Source organism: Urocampus carinirostris, chromosome 8 (genome assembly GCF_059441175.1).
Source record: "Urocampus carinirostris isolate Australia breed hairy pipefish chromosome 8, RoL_Ucar_1.0, whole genome shotgun sequence".
NCBI classification, from domain to species: Eukaryota; Metazoa; Chordata; class Actinopteri; order Syngnathiformes; family Syngnathidae; genus Urocampus; species Urocampus carinirostris.
Window position 1 is genome coordinate 45,045,818 of NC_142356.1, and position 23,951 is coordinate 45,069,768.

At 43.6% G+C, this 23,951-nt stretch overlaps 1 protein-coding gene across 3 annotated transcripts in view; it reads left to right on the forward strand.

Annotated features, from left to right (window-relative positions):
• The window catches only part of slc44a1a (solute carrier family 44 member 1a), a 42,687-nt gene extending 23,345 nt beyond the window's left edge, over positions 1-19,342 (forward strand). Inside the window, exons 9-17 of one of the 3 annotated variants that reach the window (XM_088342876.1) lie at positions 5,386-5,572; positions 7,401-7,541; positions 9,620-9,788; positions 11,609-11,765; positions 11,834-11,917; positions 16,871-17,008; positions 17,862-18,098; positions 18,964-19,038; positions 19,108-19,342. In XM_088342876.1, the coding sequence (XP_088199002.1) occupies positions 5,386-5,572; positions 7,401-7,541; positions 9,620-9,788; positions 11,609-11,765; positions 11,834-11,917; positions 16,871-17,008; positions 17,862-18,098; positions 18,964-19,038; positions 19,108-19,113 (1,194 nt within the window). In that variant the 3' untranslated portion in view covers positions 19,114-19,342. The remainder of the gene's footprint in view (positions 1-5,385; positions 5,573-7,400; positions 7,542-9,619; positions 9,789-11,608; positions 11,766-11,833; positions 11,918-16,870; positions 17,009-17,861; positions 18,099-18,963; positions 19,039-19,107) is intronic. The other 2 variants (XM_088342877.1, XM_088342878.1) reach the window with 2 other exon arrangements.
• Positions 19,343-23,951: the final 4,609 nt, after the last annotated feature.

Below are 23,951 nucleotides of genomic sequence, written 5' to 3' on the forward strand. Positions count from 1 at the left end.
GCCATCTTCTCCAGAGTATTCTGCTGGGTGAGCAGCATTTTGATGACTGACAGAATAAGACTGGACAGTCTGATCAGGAAGGCCAGCTCTGTCCTGGGATGTACCCTCGACTCAGTGGAGGTGATAGGGGAGAGGAAGATAGATAGAATAGAATAGAATATACCTTTATTGTCATTGTTACAAAATGGGTTAACATATTGTGACAACGAAATTGGGCATGACACTCCAGTTTTACACATTCACAGTGAGGTATGAGACAAGAAGATAAAGGAACAGAGAAGATAAGGTTATAAAACAAGGGGGATAAGGCTATAGTTATAATTTACATGGTATTTACGCAAGAAATGTCGGCATGTGGGATGTTACATACAGTGTTGTCGTGATACCGTTGGTATCGTAAGGGTTGTGCAATATTGCATTTGGTGCAAAGTCATCATAGTGCAAAAAATAGTCAGCATATGCATTGGTGCAAACATAGACAACATAGTGTAGAAAAAGGAAATGGTCAGACATTGTGCAAGGTGAGCAGTAAACGTAGTGCAGTCGACATGTGCAAGAACATAGACATGAGTACCATTATATTCGTATGAGGTAGTGTTGGCACAAGTTTTCAGTTTTTTTGTGCGGTGTCTGTTTTGAGCAGTGAACAAACATAGTGCAGACAGCATGTACGTGAGTACCATTTTACAATCGTGTGAGGTAGTTTTTTGCAACAGTTTTCAGTTTTTTTGTGCGGTGTCTGTTTAGGGTGGTAATGGCTGTGGGGAAGAAACTGTCTCTGAGTCTGTTTGTTTTTGCTTTGTGTGACCTGTAGCGCTTGCCGGAAGGCAGCAGGTCGAAGAGGTGGTGGCCGGGGTGAGAAAAGTCCATGATGATGTTTTCTGCTCTGCTGAGGTAGCGAGAGCAGGCAATGTCCTCCAGACTGGGCAGAGAGCAGCCGACGATTCTCTGGGCTGTTTTGATGATCCTCTGGAGCTTTTTCCTGTCTGCTGTGCACCCAGCATACCACACCGTGATGCAGTATGTTAGGATGCTCTCCACTGTGGCTTTGTAGAAGGACACCTGCAGCTGCTGTTTTAGGTTATTTTTCCTGAGCAATCTCAGGAAGTGCAGTCGCTGCTGGGCCTTCCCCACCACCGCTCTGGTGTTTGCAGACCAGGAGAGGTCGTCGGATATGTGCACACCCAGAAATTTGAAGGAGTGGACTCTCTCTACACAGTCTCCTTTTATGGTGAGTGGTGCTGGATTCCTGCCATTCCTTCTGAAATCCAGAATCAGTTCTTTTGTTTTTGTGGTGTTCAATATGAGGTGGTTTTCCGAACACCACGTTGAAAGTGACTCCACCTCATCCCTGTATGCCGCCTCGTCCCCTTCAGAGATGAGGCCGATCAAGGTGGTATCGTCAGCGAACTTAATTATAGTGTTTGTGGGGTGGTTCGGTGAGCAGTCGGAGCTGTAGAGGGTGAAAAGCAGGGGGCTCAGTGCACAACCTTGGGGGGAGCCAGTGTTTAGTGTTAGGGTGGGAGAGACGTGGGTACCGAGTTTTACCGACTGTGGGCGGTTGGAGAGGAAGTCCATTATCCAGTGGCAGATGGAGGGAGAGAGTCCTAGGTGTGCAAGTTTCTCCACCAGGATCTCCGGGATAATGGTGTTGAAGGCTGAGCTGAAGTCCAGAAAGAGCATTCTGACGTAGCTCCCCCGGTGGTCCAGGTGTTTCAGCACGGTGTGAAGTGCTGTGTTTATGGCGTCGTCAGTGGAGCGGTTTGCCCTGTAGGCAAACTGGTGGGGGTCCAGTGTGAGTGGCAGGGAGTTTTTGATGTGCCGGGACACTAACCTCTCGAAGCACTTCATGACCACAGGCGTAAGAGCTACAGGCATATAGTCGTTGAGGCTTTCCACTGCTGACTTTTTGGGGGTGGGAATGATGGTGGAGGTTTTGAGGCAAGGTGGGACGGTCGCCTGTGACAGGGACCGGTTGAAGATGGTGGTGAAGACCCCAGCCAGCGGATCGGAACAGTCCCTGAGTACCCTCCCTGGTACTCTATCCGGGCCAGTTGCCTTCCTGGGGTTTATGGTATTCAGCGCACGCCTAACTTCGTGCTCCTGAAATGTGAGGGAGTTGCTGCTGGTTGTTGGTGGGTGTGATGTGGCTGTTTGTGGCCTTCCAGCTTCAAAGCGAGCGAAGAACTGATTAAGGTCCTCAGCTAGTGAAGCCTCAGCCTCAACAGTTGCCAGGTTGTGGCCTCTGAAGTTGGTGATGTGTTGAAGGCCCTGCCACATCCTCCATGCTGCGTATAGTCGCTGACCTGAAGAGAGGCACTGCGGACGCAAAGGCGGCCTACATGAGCACCTCTTTGCTGGAAACGACTCGAGGAGGATGTGGCAGGGTCTACAACACATCACAAACTTCAGAGGAAAAAACCTGGAAACTGTTAGGGCTGATTCTTCACTAGCTGCGGATCTTAATTAGTTCTTTGCTCGCTTTGAAGCTGGAAGGCCAGAAACAGTAACATTACACCCACCAACAACCAGCAGTAACACATTGACACTTCAGGAGCATGAAGTAAGCCATGTGCTGAAAACTGTTAACCCCAGGAAGGCAGCTGGCCCGGATGGAGTACCAGGCAGGGTACTCAGGGACTGTGCCGATCCGCTGGCTGGGGTCTTCACCACCATCTTCAACCAGTCCCCGTCACAGGCTACCGTTCCACCCTGCTTCAAAACCTCCACCATCTTTCCCATCCCCAAGAAGTCAGCAGTGGAAAGCCTCAACGACTACAGGCCTGTCGCACTTACGCCTGTGGTCATGAAGTGCTTTGAGAGGTTGGTGTCCCGGCACATCAAGGACTCCCTGCCACCCACACTGGACCCCCACCAGTTTGCCTATAGGGCAAACCGCTCAACTGACGACGCCATAAACACAGGACTTCACACCGCGCTGAGACACCTGAACCACCGGGGGAGCTACGTAAGAATGCTCTTTCTGGACTTCAGCTCAGCCTTCAATACCATTATCCTGGTGGAGAAACTCACCTATGACTCTCTTCCCCCATCTGCCACTGGATAATGGACTTCCTTTCAAACCGCCCACAGTCTGTGAAACTCTGCAACTACGTCTCTCCCACCCTAACACTGTGCACTGGCTCCCCCCAAGGATGTGTACCGAGCCCCCTGCTTTTCACTCTCCACAATTCCGACTGCTCACCAACCCACCTCGCAAACACAATTGTTAAGTAAGCCGACGATACTACCTTGGTCGGCCTCATCCCTGAAGGGGACGAGGCGGCGTACAGGGATGAGGTAGAGTCACTGACAACGTGGTGTTTGAAAAACCACCTCATACTGAACACCACAAAAACAAAAGAACTCATACTGGACTTCAGGAGTAAAGGCAGGAACCCAGCACCACTCATTATAAAAGGAGACTGTGCAGAGAGAGTCCACTCTTTTATATTCCTGGGTGTGCACATCTCCGATGACCTCTCCTGGTCTGCAAACACCAGAGCGGTGGTAGGGAAGGCCCAGCAGCGACTCAATTTCCTGAGAGTGCTCAGGATAAATCATCTGAAATAGCAGCTGCTAGTGTCCTTTTTCAAAAGCCACAGTGGAGAGCATTCTAACATACTGCATTACGGTGTGGCATGCTGGGTGCACGGCAGCAGACAGGAAAACACTTCGGAGGGTCATCAACACAGCCCAGAGAATCGTTGGTAGCTCTCTACCCATTCTGGAGGACATCGCCTGCTCTTGCTACCTCAGCAGAGCAGAAAATATCCTGGCTATGGATTTCACCAGATTCTCACAAATTACCACTGGAATGCTATTTCCACTCCTCCATCACAACATGAAAGAAATCGGGTATATTCGAGCTATTGTGCTTCTCCACCTTTCATTTGAGGATGCCCCAAAGATGTTTTATTGGATTTAAATCTGGTGACATGCTTGGCCTGAATATTCCCTTTACCTTTAGCCCCTTTAGAAAAGCCCTGTTCATCTTAAAAGTGCATTTGGGGGTCATTATTTTGCTGGAACATTGCCCTGCGACACAGTTTCTGGAGAAAGGGGATCATGCTCCTCTACAGTATTTCATAGTGTATGCTTGAGTTAAGGCTTCCCCAATAAAATGCTACTCCCCAACTCCAGTTGCAGTTATGCAGCCCCAAACTATGACATTCCCAACACCATGCACAACACAAACATGTTTATACTCTTCACCTGTTTGCCACCATACACACTTCACACCATCTCAGCCAAATAAATTAATTTTTGTCTCATCAGGCTAGAGCAGCGGTCAGCAACCTTTTTCGTTTGGAGTGCCACTCTAAAATTTCCATGTAAATCACTGTGCCTCACCTAGATTAATGACTTGCACAACTTTTTATATCTAACAGAGCTGTCATTTTACACCAGTCCAAATATACAACATGACAGGCACGGCGGCTGAATGGTTGTGACATACTGTATCCCAACAGTGCTGGGTCATTGTGATTTTCCATTACAGTATATTGATAGTTTTTTTTTTTTAATCAATTGACGGAGCCTTCGCTCTGAAATCGCTGGTCTACCTACTAGTGATCCCAAGATCCAAGAAGAGATCTGCAGGTTTGAGAGCATTCTCCATCCGGTCTCCGGTGCTGTGGAATGCTCTTCCCACTGAGATTTGATCTGCAACCTCAGTGGAAATGTTTAAATATAAGCTTAAAACACGCTTCTACTCTATTGCACATGAATAACCTATATTTTATGTTGATAATATTTGTATTATTTGCCCTCATGCAGGTTTTAGATGCCAGTCTGTAGTTTGCAATAAACATGGGTTTTATAAAGCGAATAGGCAAAAATGTTTTCGTTTTTTTTTAGCTAGCTATGTGGCTCTATTTTTAGCTTTGTACTTGGCTATCATTTTACCTTTTTAAAAGCTAAGCTAAGAAAGCTATTTAAACTTTACATTTTTTTGCAAACTATCCAGGCAATTTACCCTTTGTGCAAGTCAAGCTAAATTTTGGCCTTGTTTCTAGCTCGCCATCGACTCTTTTGATGTCTAGCTAGCTCCCTTTTAGTTATGTACCTATTTTCCTATCGATCTTTTACTTTTTAGCTATTTGGCTGAATTGCTATTCTATAGATTCATATCAAACTGGCTGCCCTTTGCGCTAATTAGTAACAAAAAAGTAGAGTCTTTAAAAAAAGTATGTTTATGAGATAGATCATGTGTTTTTGCTTATTTGAATCAATAGTGTTTAAAATAGATTAAGTATTTTTACAATACTAAAGATTTCTATCAAATACACACTGAAGCTCTAAAGAATTGGGTTATATAAAATTAAGGCAAAACTGTAGTGAGATACCATTTGAGATTTGTGTACCCCACTTTTTGTCTTTCAGGTGGTTCTTCTGCTGGTGATGTTTTTCCTGAGGAAACGGGTGGCACTTACAATTTCTCTTTTCCACGTAGCTGGCAAAGTCTTCATCCACATTCCCTTGCTGGTCCTGCAACCTTTCTGGACCTTCCTCTGCCTGATGCTCTTATGGGTCTACTGGCTAGCCGTGTTTCTCCTCCTCGGACTTTCAGGTTTTTTCTTTTTTAGTGCATCAAGAATATGTTTGGCACCTGATTGACATATTTGTTTTGCATGCTGAATAAGTCAATCGGGAGGCCATTTGCAACTTCTTAGAAGTTTGTTTTGTGACATGTTGTCCCAATTCTGAGGCGCAATTAACTCCCAGTTACGGAATTTTGCTGCAGTCTCGTGGTGTGGGAGGACAGAGTCAAAGTGACGTTTCTCCTCTCATCTCATACTCAGAATTTGGACTTGTAAAGGTTCTAATCAGGAATTAAAGAAAAACAGGGGAAAAATCAGAGCGTAATAAATGTATTCATATCTGAATATTTAGGTAGATCAATGAAAAAAGTTTATATTGGGTAACGGTCGAATTTGAGGCACCAAAAATTCCTTGGTTGAAAATGTCCAAAAGTGGTAAATGGTCTTCATTTATATAGCGCTTTTCAAGTCAATGAAGACCTCCTAAAGCGCTTTACAATGTGCTTCACACTTACCCATTCACACACACACACTCGCACACCAATAGGGAGTAGGCCATGCAAAGCGCCTACCTGCTCATTGGAGGCATTCGGGATTCAGTGTCTTGCCCAAGGACACTTCGACATATAACACGGAGGAGCCGGGAATCGAACCTGCGACCTCTTGATCCAGAGACGAGTGCTCTACCTCCTGAGCTTATGCCGCCTTAGGTCCGCCGTACTTTTCAGGGTTAATATGGGTGTTTGAAATCCTTAAAAATGTATCCATTTTAATGTTGAGTTCCAGGAAAATGCTTGAATTTTGGGTGAAGTGCTCGAAAATGCTTGAAATTGTTTTTGCAATGTTTCTTGGCTGTCTGGCTCGATAGACCTAGCAAAAAATAACGACGAATCAAAATTTAAAAAAGGCTTGAAAATAACGACGACAAGCCTGCTCTGGTGGTTTGTCATTATGACATCATGCAAAGTGTCACCTCCTCTACTTGTCGCACCCAAGAGCACAGCTCTATCTAGAAAACCGTCTCTTTTGGCTTGGCTCGCAGAGGGCTCCTCTAATTTTTTATTTTTTTTAAAGATATATTATAAATAATAATAAAATATTATGCACTCAATTATTTAGTAATTAATAATTGTATATGGTTTGCAGGTAATCCTGAAAAATGAAAAAAAAAACATGAAATATAAAGATATTCACTGATCTTTAAAAAAGATGTAAAATACAAAACAATTTTAGATATAGAACAACAACACTAAATCCCTGAAAATGATAACAAGAAAATTATACAAGAAATACAAAAAAAAATAATTATTTACAATCCATTTTAACCAATTTAGACGGCGATCCTCTGACAAAACTTGCAGAAAAAATACATTAAAATAAGTAAAACAAAAAGCAAAAGATCAGGAAATACAGGATGGTGGTGTTCTGCCTGACACACCTCCTCCACCGCCTTTGGAATGCTAGTGTACCCTGAACACTTGGGCCTGACTGACATGCTTTGCTCCTTTTACCCCAAGGACATCTCCTGGTGGCAGAGAGATGGCTGGGAAGTCTCCCTGCCAACCCCACTGATGCCCTAGGTGTTGTTTGAAAGCCCCAAGCATCTATCATTCCTCCACAGCCAGAAGCTCCCTTTTTCCGCTTCTTCTGACAGCTCTTTTGTTGATCTCTGATTGCCAGCTCCTGTGCATCCAAGGTCTCTTGAGCAGACGGGAAGTTGACGAGCCCACAAATGCCTGCACACCACCTCCACTGGGGATACTGTGGTTTTCCAGCCCGCCACCCTGCACTCGGCTTCTAGGTTTTCATACTTTGCCCATTTTCTCTCATATGCTTTCTCTATTCCCTCCTCCCAAGGGACAGTAAGCTCCACCAGGAGGACCTCCTTGCTGGCTACAGACCACAGCACAATGTCTGACCACAATGATGTTTCGGCCATCTCCCAGGGGAGCTGCAACTGCCTTTTGAGGTCGACTTTTATTTTCCAATCACTGGCGGGTGAGAGGAGCCTACCCAAGTTTGACAGGCGAGGGGCATTAGTGTTTTTGCCAGCGTTTTCACCCTTGCAACCTTGATGATGTGTCTTGATGGAGGAGCTGGGCGACTGTTTGCTTCCTGTGTGCAAGCTTTGACTGTTTCTCCCAGCTTTTTCAGTACTGAAACATGCCGCCATCTGTAGCGGCCTTGGGACAGTGCCGTCTTGCAGCCCGAGAGGAAATACTGAAGGTTAACGTTGATGGTACTGCAGAGGGGGCAGATCTCCTCAGATCCTAACCACAGGTGGAGATTTTGGGGGCAGGGTAGTATACTGTAGGTTAACTGGATCAGAAAGCTGAGCCTGGCTTGAGGGATCTTCCACAGGTCGGGCCAAGCCACAGGCCTTTCCATGACTCCTTCCCATGTTGTCCAGATGCCCTGTCTGCTCTGGTAAACCGCTTTGGTGGCATAGCGTTCCCGCTCAAACCTTATCACTTCTGTCACAACCATGGTTTTCCTCTCCCGCCTGGAAGCGTTTGACCAGAAGAGGGAGGCGTCGACCCAACCGAGACCTGCTCTTACTACTAGGACCCTGCCAACCACCTTGCGGTGTTTTAGCCTGCCAATTTCCTGGTCGACCTCTTCTTCTAACTTCAACCTCCTTCCTGTTTGAACTTTGGTGCCCGCTGCCCTAACCAGCTGGAGGACTCTCTCAACTCCAAAACCATTTGGGCTTTCTCCTCTTGTACCCAAAGCTGATGGAATGCAGCGGCAGTTAAAGTATGTTCCAACCGAAGAGGCCCACGTCTGAGCAGCCCCAGCCTCTTCCTTATGAAATAGTTTTCCGGCCGGTCCAGCTTGCTTGCCAGTGATGAAGGCCCCTCACTCATCTTCAACGGCCACATCACCTGATTGTATAGTATGTGCTGGTAACACCATACCTTGTGTTTGCATGGATCCTGGCTAGGCCATCTGCAAGCTGCTTCTTCACAGCCTCTGACGTCTGCTTGTCTGAGAGTTATGCTGTGTAGGAGAGCCCCAGGCTACGGATGTCTTGCTTTGATAGTCGCGGGATCTTTTTTCCCACTGTAGTGAGATGGTATGGTCGTTCCTGATACCTTTTCTTAGGGACAGGATCTGGGACTTGGATGGCTTGACCTTCATTCTTGCCCAGCCTTCAACCTCATCAATCCTCTTTAGCAGTCTCGCAGCGGTGCTAGACTATGGCCAGACAGCAGTTTCACTCCGCCAACCATCTTCCTAGCTCAGATGAGGATATTTTCGAAGGTTGCAATGAACAGTATGAGAGAGATCAAACATCCCATCGCTATTCCCACATCAAGCTTCTGCCATCCTGTTCTGAAGTCCTGTTGTGTACAGCACATCTGCAAGTCTGCAAAGTACTCAGCCACCATGCCTTTAATGCAGTCTGGCGTGTGGAAGAAGTTGAAGTCCGGTAAGTGTTGGCAAAATGCAACCACATAACATGGAAGTTGCTCTTCTCTCTCCTTACCTTTTGTATTTGCTCCCAAATAATGGCAGAGTGCTCCAAGCACCCTAAGAACCCTGGGGCACCAGCCATCTGGCAGCTGGTGTCTATAAAGCTGATATTTATGATGTAGCTGGTCAACAAGATCATTTCTTCCACATTCATAAGTGCAAGGCTCCTGAATTGGCCGATCGTGCCAGAGTTCTGTTTATTCGGGTTGAAGACTTAAACAGCTCTATGCCACTCCAAAGGGCTGATTTTCTTCTTTCATGCCACTTGCAGAATTTTCCACAAGATTATCAGGACCCCCAGGCAGTACTTATACAGCTTATATGATAGGCCATTAAGGCCAGCGACTGAAGCTGCTCTTGATTTACGAACCACCTCCCCAACCTTGCTGATTTTGGGGGGAGCCGTGTTGAAAGGGATGACTGAGGGGGCAGATAACTTCTCAGAAAGTCCAGTGAAGAACATAAATAAGCGACTAATTTTACAATCAATTTGTTTTCCATTAATTATTATTTTAAGACTTAACTTGTTTAGTCCAAGAACCACCTATTGAAAAAGTTTAAATGAAGCTATTTAAAATGACATTTTCTTACCTTCACAGGAAGTCCTTTGAAGAACAATTCCACAAATATGGTTGAATATCCAATGAAGGGAGCGGGTCAGTACTTGGTTTGGTACCATGCGGTGGGTCTCATTTGGATCAATGAGTTCATCCTGGCCTTTCAGCAGATGACCATCGCAGGTGCTGTGGTCACCTACTACTTTACAAGGTAAAGTCATTCTTTTACAGTGGGGCAAATAACTATTTAGTTAACAAACAATTGTTGAAGTTCTACTTGAAAAGATTAGGAAGGCGTGTAATTGCCACTAGGGTAAGCTTCAACCATGAGAGACAGAATGTAGAGGGGAAAAAACGGAAAATCACATTGTTTGATTTTAAAGGAATTCCAAGTTAGAGTGGAAAATGAGTATTTGGTCACCTACAAACAAGCAAGATTTCTGTCTGTGAGAGAGGTATAACTTTTTCTAATGAGGTCTTACTCGTTAACTGGATTAATTGCACCTGTTATAACTAATTATCAGGATTAAAGACCCGTCCACAACCTCAGACAGTCACTCCAAACTCCACTATGGCCAAGACTAAAAAACACTAGAGACAAAATTGTAGACCTGCACCAGGCTGGGAAGACTGAATCTGCAATAGGTACAACATTTGGTGTAAAGAAATCAACTGTCGGAGTTATTATTAGAAACGGGAGACATATAAAACCACTGATAAACTCCCTCAATCTTGGACTCCATGCAAAATCTCACCCCGTGGTGTCGAAATGATAACAAGAACTGTAATCCAAAATCCCAGAACCACACTGGGGAAACTAGTGAAGGACCTACAGAGAGCTGGAACCACAGTAACAACTATAAGTAACACAATGCGCTGGCAGGAACTCAAACCTTGCACTGCCCGACTTGTCCCTTTGCTGAAGCCAGTACACGCCCAGGCCCGTCTGCTTTTCACTTGAGATTTTTTGGATGATCAAGAAGATTAGTAAAATATGTTATCGTCAGATGAAACAAAAATAGAACTTTTGGGTAGCAACACGGGTCTTCATGTTTTGAGGAGAAAGAATACTGAACTGCATCTGAAGAACACCATACCCTGATGGGCAGTAGTTCAGGTGGTAGAGCTCCAAGTTAAATATTAAATAGTCCCTGAGGAAGACACTGAAGCCTTTATGCCTCTGATACAAAAGTAGGTGCCTTGTATGTTTTTGATATCTGTATGTGAATGTGTGTGTGAATAGGTACATGTGAAGCACATTGTTAATCGCTTTGGGAGGTCTTTGGTGTCATGAAAAGCGCTATACAAATGCTGACCATTTACCTTTTACCCACTTTGAAGCATGTGGGTGGAAACTTCATGCTGATCTGTGTAAAGGAAAACATTAACCAGGACATGTAGCAAAAGATTTTGAGTGAACATCTTCCATCAGCAAGGGCTTTGAAGATCAGACATGGCTGGGTCTTTCAGCATGACAATGATCCCAAACACAGCTAGCGTAACAAAGGACTGGCATCGTAAGAAGCATTTTAAGGTCCTGGAGTGGCCTAGCCAGTCTCTATATCTCAACCCCATGGAAAATCTGGGGAGGGAGTTCAAAGTCCATGTTGCCCAAAGACAGCCCCAAAACATCACTGCTCTAGGAGATCTGCATGAATGAATGGGCCAAAATACCAGCGACAATGTATGAAAAGCTTGTGCAGATTACAGATAAAGTGTTGTCTATGATATTGCCAACAAAGGGTAAAAAAAATTGAGATTGTTTTGGTATTGACCAAATACTTATTTTACACCATGAGTTGCAAATAAATTATTTAAAAATCAAAATTTGAGTTTCTGTTTTTCATCCCCTCCACATTTTGTCTTTTATGGTTGAGCATTGCCTACGTTGACAATTACAGGCCTCTCTAATATTTCCAAGTGGGAGAACTTGCACAATTAGTGGTTGACTAATATTTATTTGCCCCACACTACATATTAATCATTCGTTTCCTGGTAGTCATCTATGTTTACGTACTTTATATCTGCCAGGAATAAATCCGACATGCCGTCCACCCCCATCCTGTCGGCATCTGTTCGTACACTCCGCTATCATCTGGGAACTCTTGCTAAAGGTTCCTTTATCATCACACTGGTCAAAATCCCCCGGCTCATTCTCACGTACATCTATAGTCAGCTCAAAGGAAAAGTGAGACATGTTATTTGAGTAGTCAACAATTTGTATTTGTGTGCTGATTTTATTGCATTCTATTTCAGGAGAATGCCTGTGCCCGTTGCATGCTAAAAGCGTGTGTCTGTTGCTTATGGAGTTTAGAGAAGTGTCTAGCATACTTGAATCAAGTAAGTGAAAAAAATAAAGGGTTAAAGGGGCAGGATTGCCTCAGGTTTTAGGCTAGGTCCGGGGTTGGACACCCAAAATGTTTAAAGAGCTACAGTATATTGGACAAAACAAACAAATTTGTCTGGAGCCGCAAAAAAATTAAAAGTTTTATATAAGGCTTCTAATGAATGCAACACGTACCGTATGTCGATATTGGCTAGCTAAGCCCACTATTAAAATGACTAAGTTTAATGCAGCGTATCCTATGGAGAATGATGCCCCACATGACTACTTTTTTTGGGATACCTCTTCAACTTTAATGTCATGACAATATTGAAAAATTACACTGTTTCTTTACTTTGATATAATTAAAGAAGTCCAATAAAGAAATCAAATTTTTCATGTCATTTTCATTCTGAGGATTTGAAAAATCAACAAAATGAAATTATCTGAGCAACAAAAAAAGAGCAATAAAACATAGCATGTCAAGTCAAGTCAAGTCATTTTTATTTGTATAGCCCTAAATCACGAAGAGTCTCAAAGGGCTTCACAGATTGTTAAACTATATTACACAGACTATTTTTCAGCCGACGAGAAGACTAGGTTATTCATATGCTATGGAGTAGAAGTAAGTTTTAAGCTTAGATTTAAACATTTCCACTGAGGTTGCAGATCGGATCTCAGGGGGAAGAGCATTCCACAGCACCGGTGCCCGGATGGAGAACGCTCTCGAACCAGCAGAAGACTTCTTTGCTCTCGGGATCATCAGAAGACCAGCACTCTCAGATCGTAGGCTTCGGACCGGGACATAGTGGCAGATCAGATCTGAAAGATAAGAGGGAGCAAGTCCATGTATGATTTTGTACAATACTAAGAGAACTTTGAAGTCACATCTTTGGCTAACTGGGAGCCAATGCAGGTTAGCCAAAATCGGTGTTATGTGATCGTACTTTTTTGTCCTAGTTAAAAGCCTCGCTGCGGCATTTTGTACTAGCTGAAGAGACTTGATTCTGGACTTCGGGAGACCGGAGAGTAGTGCATTACAGTAATCGAGACGGGAGGTAACAAATGCATGAATTATTGTTTCCGCATCAGCCTGAGACAGTATTGAACGGATTTTAGCAATGTTGCGAAGATGGAAGAAGGCAGTTCTAGTAATTTGCTTTACATGCATCTCAAAGGATAGATCAGGGTCAAATATGACACCTAAATTTTTAACTGAGTCACTCTGTGTGATGTGACATTTGTCAATGTTCACAGCAGTTTTTGAGAATAAGTCACGGCATTTAGAAGGACCAATGACTAACATTTCGGTCTTTTCAGAGTTAAAACGCAAGAAATTGAGTGACATCCACTCTTTCCATTGACATTAAGAGATCATTTGTTACCTTGATCAGAGCTGTCTCAGTAGAGTGGTTAGCCCTGAATCCTGATTGCATGGATTCAAAAAGGTTATTCTCAGATATGAAAGCATTCAGCTGCTGTGCCACTACTCTTTCGAGTACTTTAGAGAGGAAAGGTAGGTTTGACACAGGTCTGTAATTACTTAAGATTTCTGGATCAAGGTTGGGTCGTTTCAGTGTGGGTTTAATAACGGCGGACTTAAAAGCTGCTGGAACTACTCCTGAGGAGAGTGATGTATTTATAATATTTAGAACTGAAGGCCCAAGGACGCTAAAAAGACTTTTAATGAGTGAACCTGGGAGCGGGTCGAACTGGCAAGTTGTCGGTTTGGCCGCATTCACCACTTGTTTGAGATCATCAAGTGACAGTTCACTAAAACCGGCCATTTTCCCAGGGCAGCCACCCTGTCGTGCATCTGTAAATTTCAGTCCTTTAATACGTGTGGTACTAACAATATCTTTTGCAATTTCTTCCTGTATGCATTGAATCTTCTTAGTGAAGAAGACCATTAAGTCCTGAGCAGAGTGTGTCGAACTATCTGCGATAGTCTGTTGCCTTGTAAGCGATGCTACAGTGTCAAAAAGGGCTTTGGGGTTGTTCTTTTGAGACGCAATCACCTTCGAAAGGTAGGCCGATTTTGCAGAGGCAAGGGCCGATTTTGCAGAGGCAAGGGCCGCTTTATACTTTAACAAGCTGTCACACCAGGTTTGATGGAAAACTTCAAGCTTGGTAGCGCGCCATTTTGTCTCCCATTTCCTGCATTCTTTTTTAAGGGTTCTAGTTTCATCAGTAAACCAAGGTGTGCGTCTTTTAGGACGTGATTTTAGTTTTATGGGCGCTATTGAATCCAGCACACTAGTCAGGGTGGTATTGAACTCATTCATGAGTGAGTCAATCGAGCCATTGTATTTAGGAAAGGACGCAACTGCTCCAGGAAGGAGTTCAAAGAGCTCAGAAACTGTGCCAGTGCTTATATTGCGTCCGCTAAATCCCTCAGCTTTTTTAACTCTACATTTAGTTAGCACCTCAAATGTCACTAAATAATGATCCGAGATAACGGTAGTACACGGTAAGACCATAATGTTTGAGGTTAAAACTCCTCGAGTCAGAATCAAGTCTAGCGTGTTCCCATTTTTATGGGTTGGCAAATCAACCAATTGATTAAAACCAAATGCATCAATTAGAGAACTAAACGCAATAGTAAGTGAACTGTGTGGGGAGTTCATATGAATGTTAAAGTCTCCCATAATTATAATTTTGTCTGCATAGGTTACTAGTTCAGACAAAAGTTCAGCAAATTCGTCTAAGAAAGTTGTGTATGGCCCAGGTGCACGATAGATAGTTATTACGTCAATTGACAATAGAGAGGACCGCATCACAAGAGCCTCAAACGTTTTGTAATTATTAGAGGTACGAGGATTAAATTTGAGCGATTTTTCAGAGATTAGCGCAACACCACCACCCCTTTTCAATGTGCGCGCTATATGACTACTCTCGTAGTCTGGGGGAGAGGCATAATTTAGCGCTAAGTACTCATGCATGCATTTATGAAAATAATTCAGCAGCCTTTGGATAAGATAAAGTAAATAAAATCACATAATAATATAATAATAATAATTTCCTTGTATTGTCATTCTGTGTAACAATGTACACAGAACGAAATGTCGATTGCACCTGACCCGTTGTAGCGAGCCGATGCAGCCGCAGCCAACAGAGGGCGCCGCCGACCACTTTTTAAGTCTTAGGAATGACTCGGCCGGGGCGCGAACCCGAACCTCCCAGTCTCAAAGCGGGCGCCTTACCATCTAGGCTACTGATGAATGCAGTTTAAGTTTGATTTCTGTGCAAATGTCAAGCAAGTCATGGGTAATACACAACAGCAGGATCTCTTCTCTCAATGATAAAATAACCATCCTTGCGCATGAGCACAAAACAAATAATATCCCAATGGCATTCCAAATATATACTGACAAAAATCAGAAATCTTTTACAAAACTGGCTACTTTTGTAAAGATGGCTTGGGACAGTATTGTGCTCTTAACTGTTTAATGTGATTTCTGTATTGAAATTAGGAGCGCAGCGTTAAATTCTGATGATGCCGCCTATTAAGGGGCGGAGCTTGCGCTCCGTTCGGCTCAAACAGGAGAGACTGGAAAGAGGCTACTAGGAAATGTTACTTTTATGGAGCTAGTGCAGGGAAATATATGTGGAATCACTCAATTCTGAGGAAAAAAATTGGATTTAGTACATTTTGAGTAGCACACCCAGTCAATTTCCTTTCCTTAATTGGGCACCTGCTTTAGATTAAGTCTGCAATTAGTCAGCAGTTAAAATCAGTGCAGTTATCACACCTTGGAGGGCTCCGGGACTAAGTGGATTGGAAAGAATCATGGCTCCAACAAAAGAGATGTCTCTTGAGACCAAAGACAGGATCGTCAAACTTTCTGAAGAAGGTAATTATCTGTGAGGTTGCCAAAGATGTGGGCTGTTCACAGTCAGCTGTATCGAAGACAGAACTGTGCAAAATCGCTTAAATTAAATTGGATTTTCATATAGGAATTCTAGGAAGTAACCATCGTTAACGCTTAAACACAAAAGAACAATAATTCAATGGCCTAGGGAGAGGCAATCATGGACTGTGGATGACTTGATGAAGGTTATCTTCATTGATGAGTCACGAATCTGCATTGGACAAGGTGATAATGCCGGAACTTTTGTTTGGTGCAGTTCTGTTGTCATTTACAAATAGGACTGCCTAAAAAACATCAGAAGTCCCACAGTCCCTAATGATGTGGGGCTGCATGTCAGTCAAAGGCACTGGGGAGATGGCTTTGGTTAGATCTGCAATAAATGCACAAGTTAACACTGACGTTTTGGACAGCTTTCTTACTCCTTCAATTGAAAAAATGTTTGGGAATAATGACTTACTTTCCAAGATGACAATGCATCATGCCACAGCGCAAAAACAGAAAGCATTCCTTGGAGAAAGACACACCCAGTCAATGTCATGGCCTGCAAATAGAACAGACCTCAACCCAATTTAAAACCTGTGGTGTAAATTGAAAAAAAATGTCCAAAGCAAGGCTCCAACCTGCAAAGATGATCTGGCAACTGCAATCAAAGAGAGTTGGCACCGTATTGATGAAGAATACCGTTTGTAACTCAATAGTAGTTATGTTTGATTGTCTTTTCTTTGTCTGTTTTTAATCTGTTTTTTAATCGCTAAATCTCCTGCCCGCTGCTAAACAGCAGCTTGCACTACCCCAACGGAGCTTTATCGTTGACGGTGACTTTAATCGGGCATGTTTATGGACTGTACTCCCAAATCCATTCAATTGTGGACTGAGCAATTCGGAAAAACGCTGGACTATGTGTAATGTAAGATCAAACATTCGGTTGTGTCCGGCAACTCTGTTTGAGACTCCTTGTAATTAAGGGCTATACAAATAAACATGACTTCTCTTGACTTGACTTTGGAATCCCATTTCGATGATATCCATTGTGTGTTTTTTAAGCTACGTGGCAAGGCTTCTTCTGATTTAAACTATATCTTGTGTTTGGTTTCATAGAACGCATACACAGCAACAGCCATAAACAGCACGAGTTTCTGCACATCAGCGCGTGATGCTTTCGTCATCTTGGTGGAGAACGCCGTGCGGGTGGCCACTATCAACACCGTTGGAGACTTTGTGCTCTTTTTGGGAAAGGTACTCGCGCAGTAATTAGACATTATACATTATCTTGTCAAATTTGTTGACAACCTCTATATTCTAGTCAGTTTTATAAAAAAATAAAAACTTGAAACATTTTTTTTTTCTAAATAGGTTTTGTAACAATTGGGCTGCAAGAAAAAATTAAGTACGCCACCAGATGAATACTGCACTCACTCATTTATTCTTCCTCATCCTCGCTGCAGCCATTCTCTTGCACCTCTGTGCCCTGGCTTGTGCCGCAGAGCCCTTTATAGGAATTTTTAGTCGGTAATGTAAAAAATTAGTGGGGGATGGGCGCCACTAGGCTGTATTTTCCCAAGACACACCAAGGAAATATTGCACTCCACCCAACCAACCAAGGGTAAAAAAATAAAAACTGGAGAAGAGTTGTTATTTTTTAAAGCTCCCTCTCTAGGAAGTGTTAGTCGGTTACCCTGAAATAGATGTTTTTTTTAAATATTCAATCAGCTTTTGTAACACAAAAAAATATAATTGTGTGGCTAAACAAGTACCTGTACTGCGCTTCAACTATGTTTTTTCACCCTGGTCTTTGCTGCCACCATCTCTACTGTGCCTGTGAGCTATCCTTGTCCCGCACTGCTCTCCGTAGGGATTTGTTATGAAACACAATACAGACTCATGTAATTGGTTCATTTACTTTCAAATTGCTTCCAATTGGTCAGTACAATTGTTCTTGTGCGCTTACAAGCAAGATTTTGTAAACCTTTTCCTTTTCATCCCGATATTCTTTTTTTTTTAAATCTTATTTTCCTCTTTTAAGTCTTTATAGTCCGGAATTTACGGTACTCTCCATCCCTTGGGCTAATCTCGCCTACTTATGCCACAGGTGCTGATTGTGGCCTGCACGGCGTTTGCCGGCGTTTTGGCGTTGAATTACCAGCGCGAGTACACGGTTTGGGTCCTCCCCCTCATTATCGTGTGCGTCTTTGCCTACATGGTGGCACATTGCTTCCTGTCAGTCTTCGAGATTGTTGTGGATGTCCTTTTCCTTTGCTTTGCCGTTGATACAAAGTACAACGACGGAAGCCCCGGAAGAGAATACTTCATGGACAAAGCCTTGATGGTAAGCTCTTTACCTACTTTGCTGATTTTGGGGGAAACTAAATGGTAAATGTACTGCATTCATATAGCGCTTTACTAGACACTGAGGACGTCCAAAGCGCTTTACAATACATTTTACACACACATTCACAAACCGATAGCAGTGTAAGTCATGCAAGGCGCTTTCTGCTTATCGGGGGCATTATGTGTTCAGTGTCTTGCCCAAGGACTCTCGACATTTAACTCAGACGAGCCGGGAATCAAACCTGTGTTCTACCTCCTGAGCTACTGATGCCACCATATGGTTTATATAGCGCTTTAATCACTCAATAAGGACCTCCAAAGCTCTTAACAACACTCTTCACACTTCACGCATTCACTCACACACTCACGCACAGATAGGAAGTCAGCCATTACGGGCACCTAACCTGTTTATGGCAGGCAGTGGGAGATCAGTGCGTTGCCCATGGACACTTCGACATTTACCTCTGTGCAGCCGGGAATCAAAACCTGCAACCGACTGCATTGCCAGCGACTGATACAGACGTCAAACATTTACTTTTCACTAGATCGGAAGGTATTGAGGTTTTTGTATCGTTTTGTTAATTAAAGATCAAAATTCCTTTTTGGAGTTTTATTTTAAAGCTGGTATGCGTAACTTCAAAAATATTGTACTTGTCGACATCATATTCTGTCTGAAATCAATAATGCAGCCTCTGTTAATCTGCCTGTGTGCTGCACTCTGATTTTTCATCATATTTTGGGTCTAGATTGACATTTAGACTATATTTGAAACAGTCCTTTTTCTTTCTTTCACCAGTTTCATCCTAGAACAAATTAAACAATCCGTACGTATGTAAAAATAATTTTCTTTGTATTTGTTTCAGGAATACGTGGAAAACAGTAAGAAAAGCGCCTATTACCAGTCAGAGGACGGAACTAGACGGGAGATGAAACCCATGGTGAGTTTTTAGAGGGCATGATCGACTTTTGCTCCTGCAGAGCCATGAAATTAAACTTTTTCTTCACAGACATAAGGAGCACTAAAAAAATGAAAGGAACCATAACCAAGAAAGTCTGTCTTATTTTTTTATGATACTAAATGCTCTAAAACCTATGTACCAAAGCTCATATCCAGCTTTTATTTCTGTTTTAACATGATTCAACATTTTGGGTGACTAAAACTACTATCTGTGTTTATTTCTGTTTGTAGCAACTGTTCATAAATTATTTTTTTAACTGGAATAAAAAGGGGAGGAACCTGCAGCGTACTATTTTCCTTCTCAATTGTGCACCACCCTTTATCAGATTCAGATTCAGATCTACTTTATTGTCATTCTAGTACACGTGTATACAGAACGAAATGTCGATGCATCTGACCCCCACAGTTTCCTTGAATGTACAGATATAAATAATGTTGTATTGTATTTTGGCTACGTATAGTATTTTACCATAGTGCCGATAGTGCAAGAAGAGTAGCCAACCAGATGCGCAAAATGGGCAGTCAGGTTAACAAGTCAGGTACACAGTAACATTAACACTGTAACAATAACGCTGTAATTACAATAGTGCAGAGAGCAATGTGCAAGGAGTGGCAAGCTATAAAAAAAAAACTGCCAGTAGTGCAAAAGTCAGATTAGCAGCCGTTTAGATTTAAGTTAACTATATGTTAGATTGACCATTTAACAGTCTAATGGCCAGGGGGACTAGACTATTGCGGAGCCTGGTGGTCCTGCACCGCACACTGCAGTACCTCTTCCCAGAGGCTAGCAGAGTGAACAGTCCATGATGGGGGTGAGAGGGGTCCCCGGTAATGTTTTTAGCATGGGATAGGCAGTGCTTCTGGCCAATGTCCTGAATGGAGGGAAGTGTAGTCCCGATTATTTTCTCTGCTGTCCTCGTTACCCTCCTCACACTACCCCAGTCGGTAGCGCTGCAGCCTCCACACCACACAGAGATACAGCTGGTCAGGATACTCTCTATGGTGCCCCTGTAGAATGTAATGAGGGAGGGTGGGGGCAGGTGGGCTCTCCTCATCCTCCGCAGGAAGTACAGGCGCTGCTGTGCCCTCTTAACCAGTGATGCAGTGTTTACGGACCAGGTGAGTTTGTTTGTAATGTGCACCCCTAGGAACTTGATACTGCTGACAACCTCCACAGCCTTGTTGTTGATGCAAAGTGGGGCATGGTTGGGCTGGTTTTTCCTAAAGTCGACAATGATCTCTTTAGTTTTGTCGACATTCAGGACCAGGCTGTTGTCCCTGCACCAGCCCACCAACTGCTCCACCTCCTCGTTGTCATCCCTGATGAGGCCCACCACTGTTGTGTCGTCAGCATACTTCACGATGTGGTTTGTGGCGGACCTAGGGACGCAGTCGTGTGTCATCAAGGTGAACAGCAAGGGGCTTAGGACGCAGCCTTGGGGGGAGCCCGTGCTGAGGTAGATGACATCTGAACTGTTCTGACCTATCCGCACTGATTGGGGTCTGTCACAGAGGAAGTCCAGCAGCCAGTTCCGCAGGGGGGTGTTGAAACCCAGGAGTCTCATTTTGTCCACCAGATGTTGTGGGATGATGGTGTTGAATGCTGAACTGAAGTCCAGGAACAGCATCCGCACATGGGTGTTCTTCTCCTCTAGATGTGTCAGGCTCAGGTGAAGCGCAGAGGAGATGGCATCCCTGGTGGAGCGGTTTGTCCTGTAGGCAAACTGAAAGGGGTCGAATGAGGAGGGGAGACTGGAGGTGATGTGCTCTTTAACCAGTCTCTCAAAGCACTTCATTATGATAGGAGTCAGTGCAACGGGCCGGTAATCGTTGAGTGATAAGATCTGGGGTTTCTTTGGCACTGGGATGATGTTGGCAAATTTGAAGCATGATGGTACTTTGGCTTGGTCTAGCGAGGTGTTGAAAATGTCTGTTAGTACACAAGCCAGCTGATCGGCGCACTCCCTAAGTACCCGCCCCGGAATGTTGTCCGGGCCTGGAGCCTTCCTTGTGTTGACCCTTCTCAGGGTCTTCCTCACGTCAGATGAGTCCAGGTGGAGTGCTCTTTCGCCCTGATTTGGAACCGCTTTCGCTGCAGGGGTGCCGTTTTGTGCCTCGAACCTTCCAAAGAATTTGTTGAGGTCATTCAGAAAGTCCATGCTAGTGTTCTGCACTGGGGCGGTGGTTGGCTTGTAACTGGTGATGGCCTGAATGCCTTTCCACATATCCCTGGTGTTGGTTGTGCTGAGGAAACGTTCCTGGATTTTTTGATTGTGCGTTCGCTTTGCTAGTCTGATAGCCCGGTTCAGGTTAGCCCTCGCTGATAACAGCGCCTCCTTGTCACCAGATCTAAAGGCAAGGTTCCGTACTTTTAGTTGTTTTCGTATTTCAGCAGTCATCCAGGGCTTCTGATTGGCACGGGTGCATATAGTTTTGTTATTGCTGACGTCTTCTGCGCATTTACTGATGTAGGCTGACACAGAAATGGCGTACTCATCTAAATTTATTTTGTTGTTGTAAGTGGCAGCCGATTTATCAACAGAAGGGAGTGGAAATGTCCATCCATCCATTATCTGCACCGCTTATCCTCAGTAGGGTCGCAGGGGTGCTGGAGCCCATCCCAGCTATCTTCGGGCAGTGGGCAGGGGACACTTTGAACCGGTTGCCAGCCAGTCACAGGGCACACAGAGACAGACAACTCACTCGCTCATTCACACCTTGGGACAATTTGGACCGGACAATTAACCTGACATGCATGTTTTTGGAATATGGGAGGAAACCGGGAGTGCCCGGAGGAAACCCACGCAAGCACGGGGGAACATGCAAACTCCACACAGGAGGTTTGATCTCATGACCTCAGAACTGTGCCGCACACGCGCTAACCACTGCTGCGCCACCCTGTTGCCCGGAGCGGAAATATGCTGGATAAAAATGAGCTTCAGCCTGATACAGTACACCAGTGGTCTGAAGCCCTTTTTGACCCAAAGAGCCATAGAAGCAAATATATATATATATATATATATATATATATATATATATGTATTGTATTTTTTTTTTCTTGTTTGTTTTCTTAGTCTTCCTGTTGATTGTGTAGTACATGTGTGGTGCCATTGTATAAGGGTAAAGGTGATAAGTATGAATGTAGTGAGAGACCGAACTGGAGTAGTAGTGGAACTGAGCAAGCGTGTGGACAAGAGTACTCTGTTGGTCCTGACACATGGAGAGGATGGATGAGGAGAGAATGTTGAAGAGGATATACAGAGCAGAAGTAAATGGAAGGTGACTAAGAGGAATTCAGATTTACTTTATTCGTGTACACGTGTATACAGAACGAAATGTTGATACATCTGACCCGCACAGGTTCTTTGAACGTCAGCCGGGATAGATAAGATTAACCATGTCTTCGTCAGAATTTTAGCGCAGCAGTTCATCATCTCGCGGTTCGATGCCACTTCCAGTTTTTAAATGGTCCAGTTTATTGTCCAGAGAGCGAACGTTGGAGAGCAAAATGGATGTTAGAGGGGTTAGCCTTTAGCCTAGCTGTTAGCCCGGCCCGCTTCATGTGGATGGATGGTGTTATGATCGCACTGCAGGAAAGAGGTCCAAATATAGAGAAAGCTAGAGCTCTGGTTGGTGATAGGAATGAGTGGAGAAATGTTGTAAAAGGATAGTTTAGGCGCATTCTAAGGGATGGGCAGGGCACCCGTATGATGCGGCAGGGGTAAACCAGTGAAAGCTGTCGGGCCCTGCAGTTGAACAGAAGAGTGTGTTGTGTCACCCTGACCCGAGTGACATGGCCGTTTCTTGTGTCCCGTTTCATCTGTAAGGGACGAAATCATGACCAACTTGGGTGCCGAGGTGCTTAACTTGTTTGGGTGTTTGGGCATTTGGGTTGGCCGTGGTCCAAAATTGTTTGTGTGTGTTTTTTCTACTTTTTCTCTTTTTTATTCTCTTTGTTTTTCTATGTGTTTGTCTTGCTGTCAGTCACCCCTCACGAGGGATATTACCAGGGTAGATAGATAGATAGACAGATAGATAGATATATAGTTTTGAGAGAGCCACACCATATAATTAAAGACAAAAATCAACTAAACCGCTCTCCAATAAAAGATAATTCTTCAGTGACTTCAGCACATTTTATTTCACCCTGGGATGTTTAATAATTTGATTAAATCTATGAAATAATTATGCTATAGTTTGTGTCCTATATCCACATAAATATACCACTTAAAATTTGTATCTTTTCCGATATTTATTGTGTAAATTATCTTTTTTATTATTCTCTCAGTAAAATGTGAAACTGGAGTGCCACGTCCAATTTCGTTGTCACAATATGTTCAACCCGTTTTGTAACAATGATAATAAAGGTATATTCTATTATATTCTTCTATTCAATATTACTTGGGATCGTTGAGCAGCATTCGGACTGTCATTTTTGTCCTTAAGTTATGGTTTCAAAACAAGTTAAAAGCTAAGTTCTTGGTTGGTGTTTTCGGGTGTTTACAGTTTGTTTGGTGTGTTCTTATCATAAATCGTCTCAACAGTGAACATAACTTTTTTTGATGAGCTCCCATGTAAAAAAAAATCGTCAGAAATGTACAGCCAAAACGGGGTCTGTTGGCGTCGCACCTTGACTGTAATTTTTAGGTAGGACTGTGCCATATTTTTACTGAACCAAACCCATTGTATATTCAGCATTGTCCTGTTTTATCTCATAATCAAATGTACTCATGAAAAGAACAATACATGGCTTACAAGCTATAGGTTCCAGACCACTGTACTTACAGTGTATAAAACAGTATTTTTATTTGTCGCAGACTGTATTTTTTAAATTGTTCATCTAGTGGAATGAAAAAAAGGGTTAAACCTAGGCTTATTATGTAAAATTGTCAA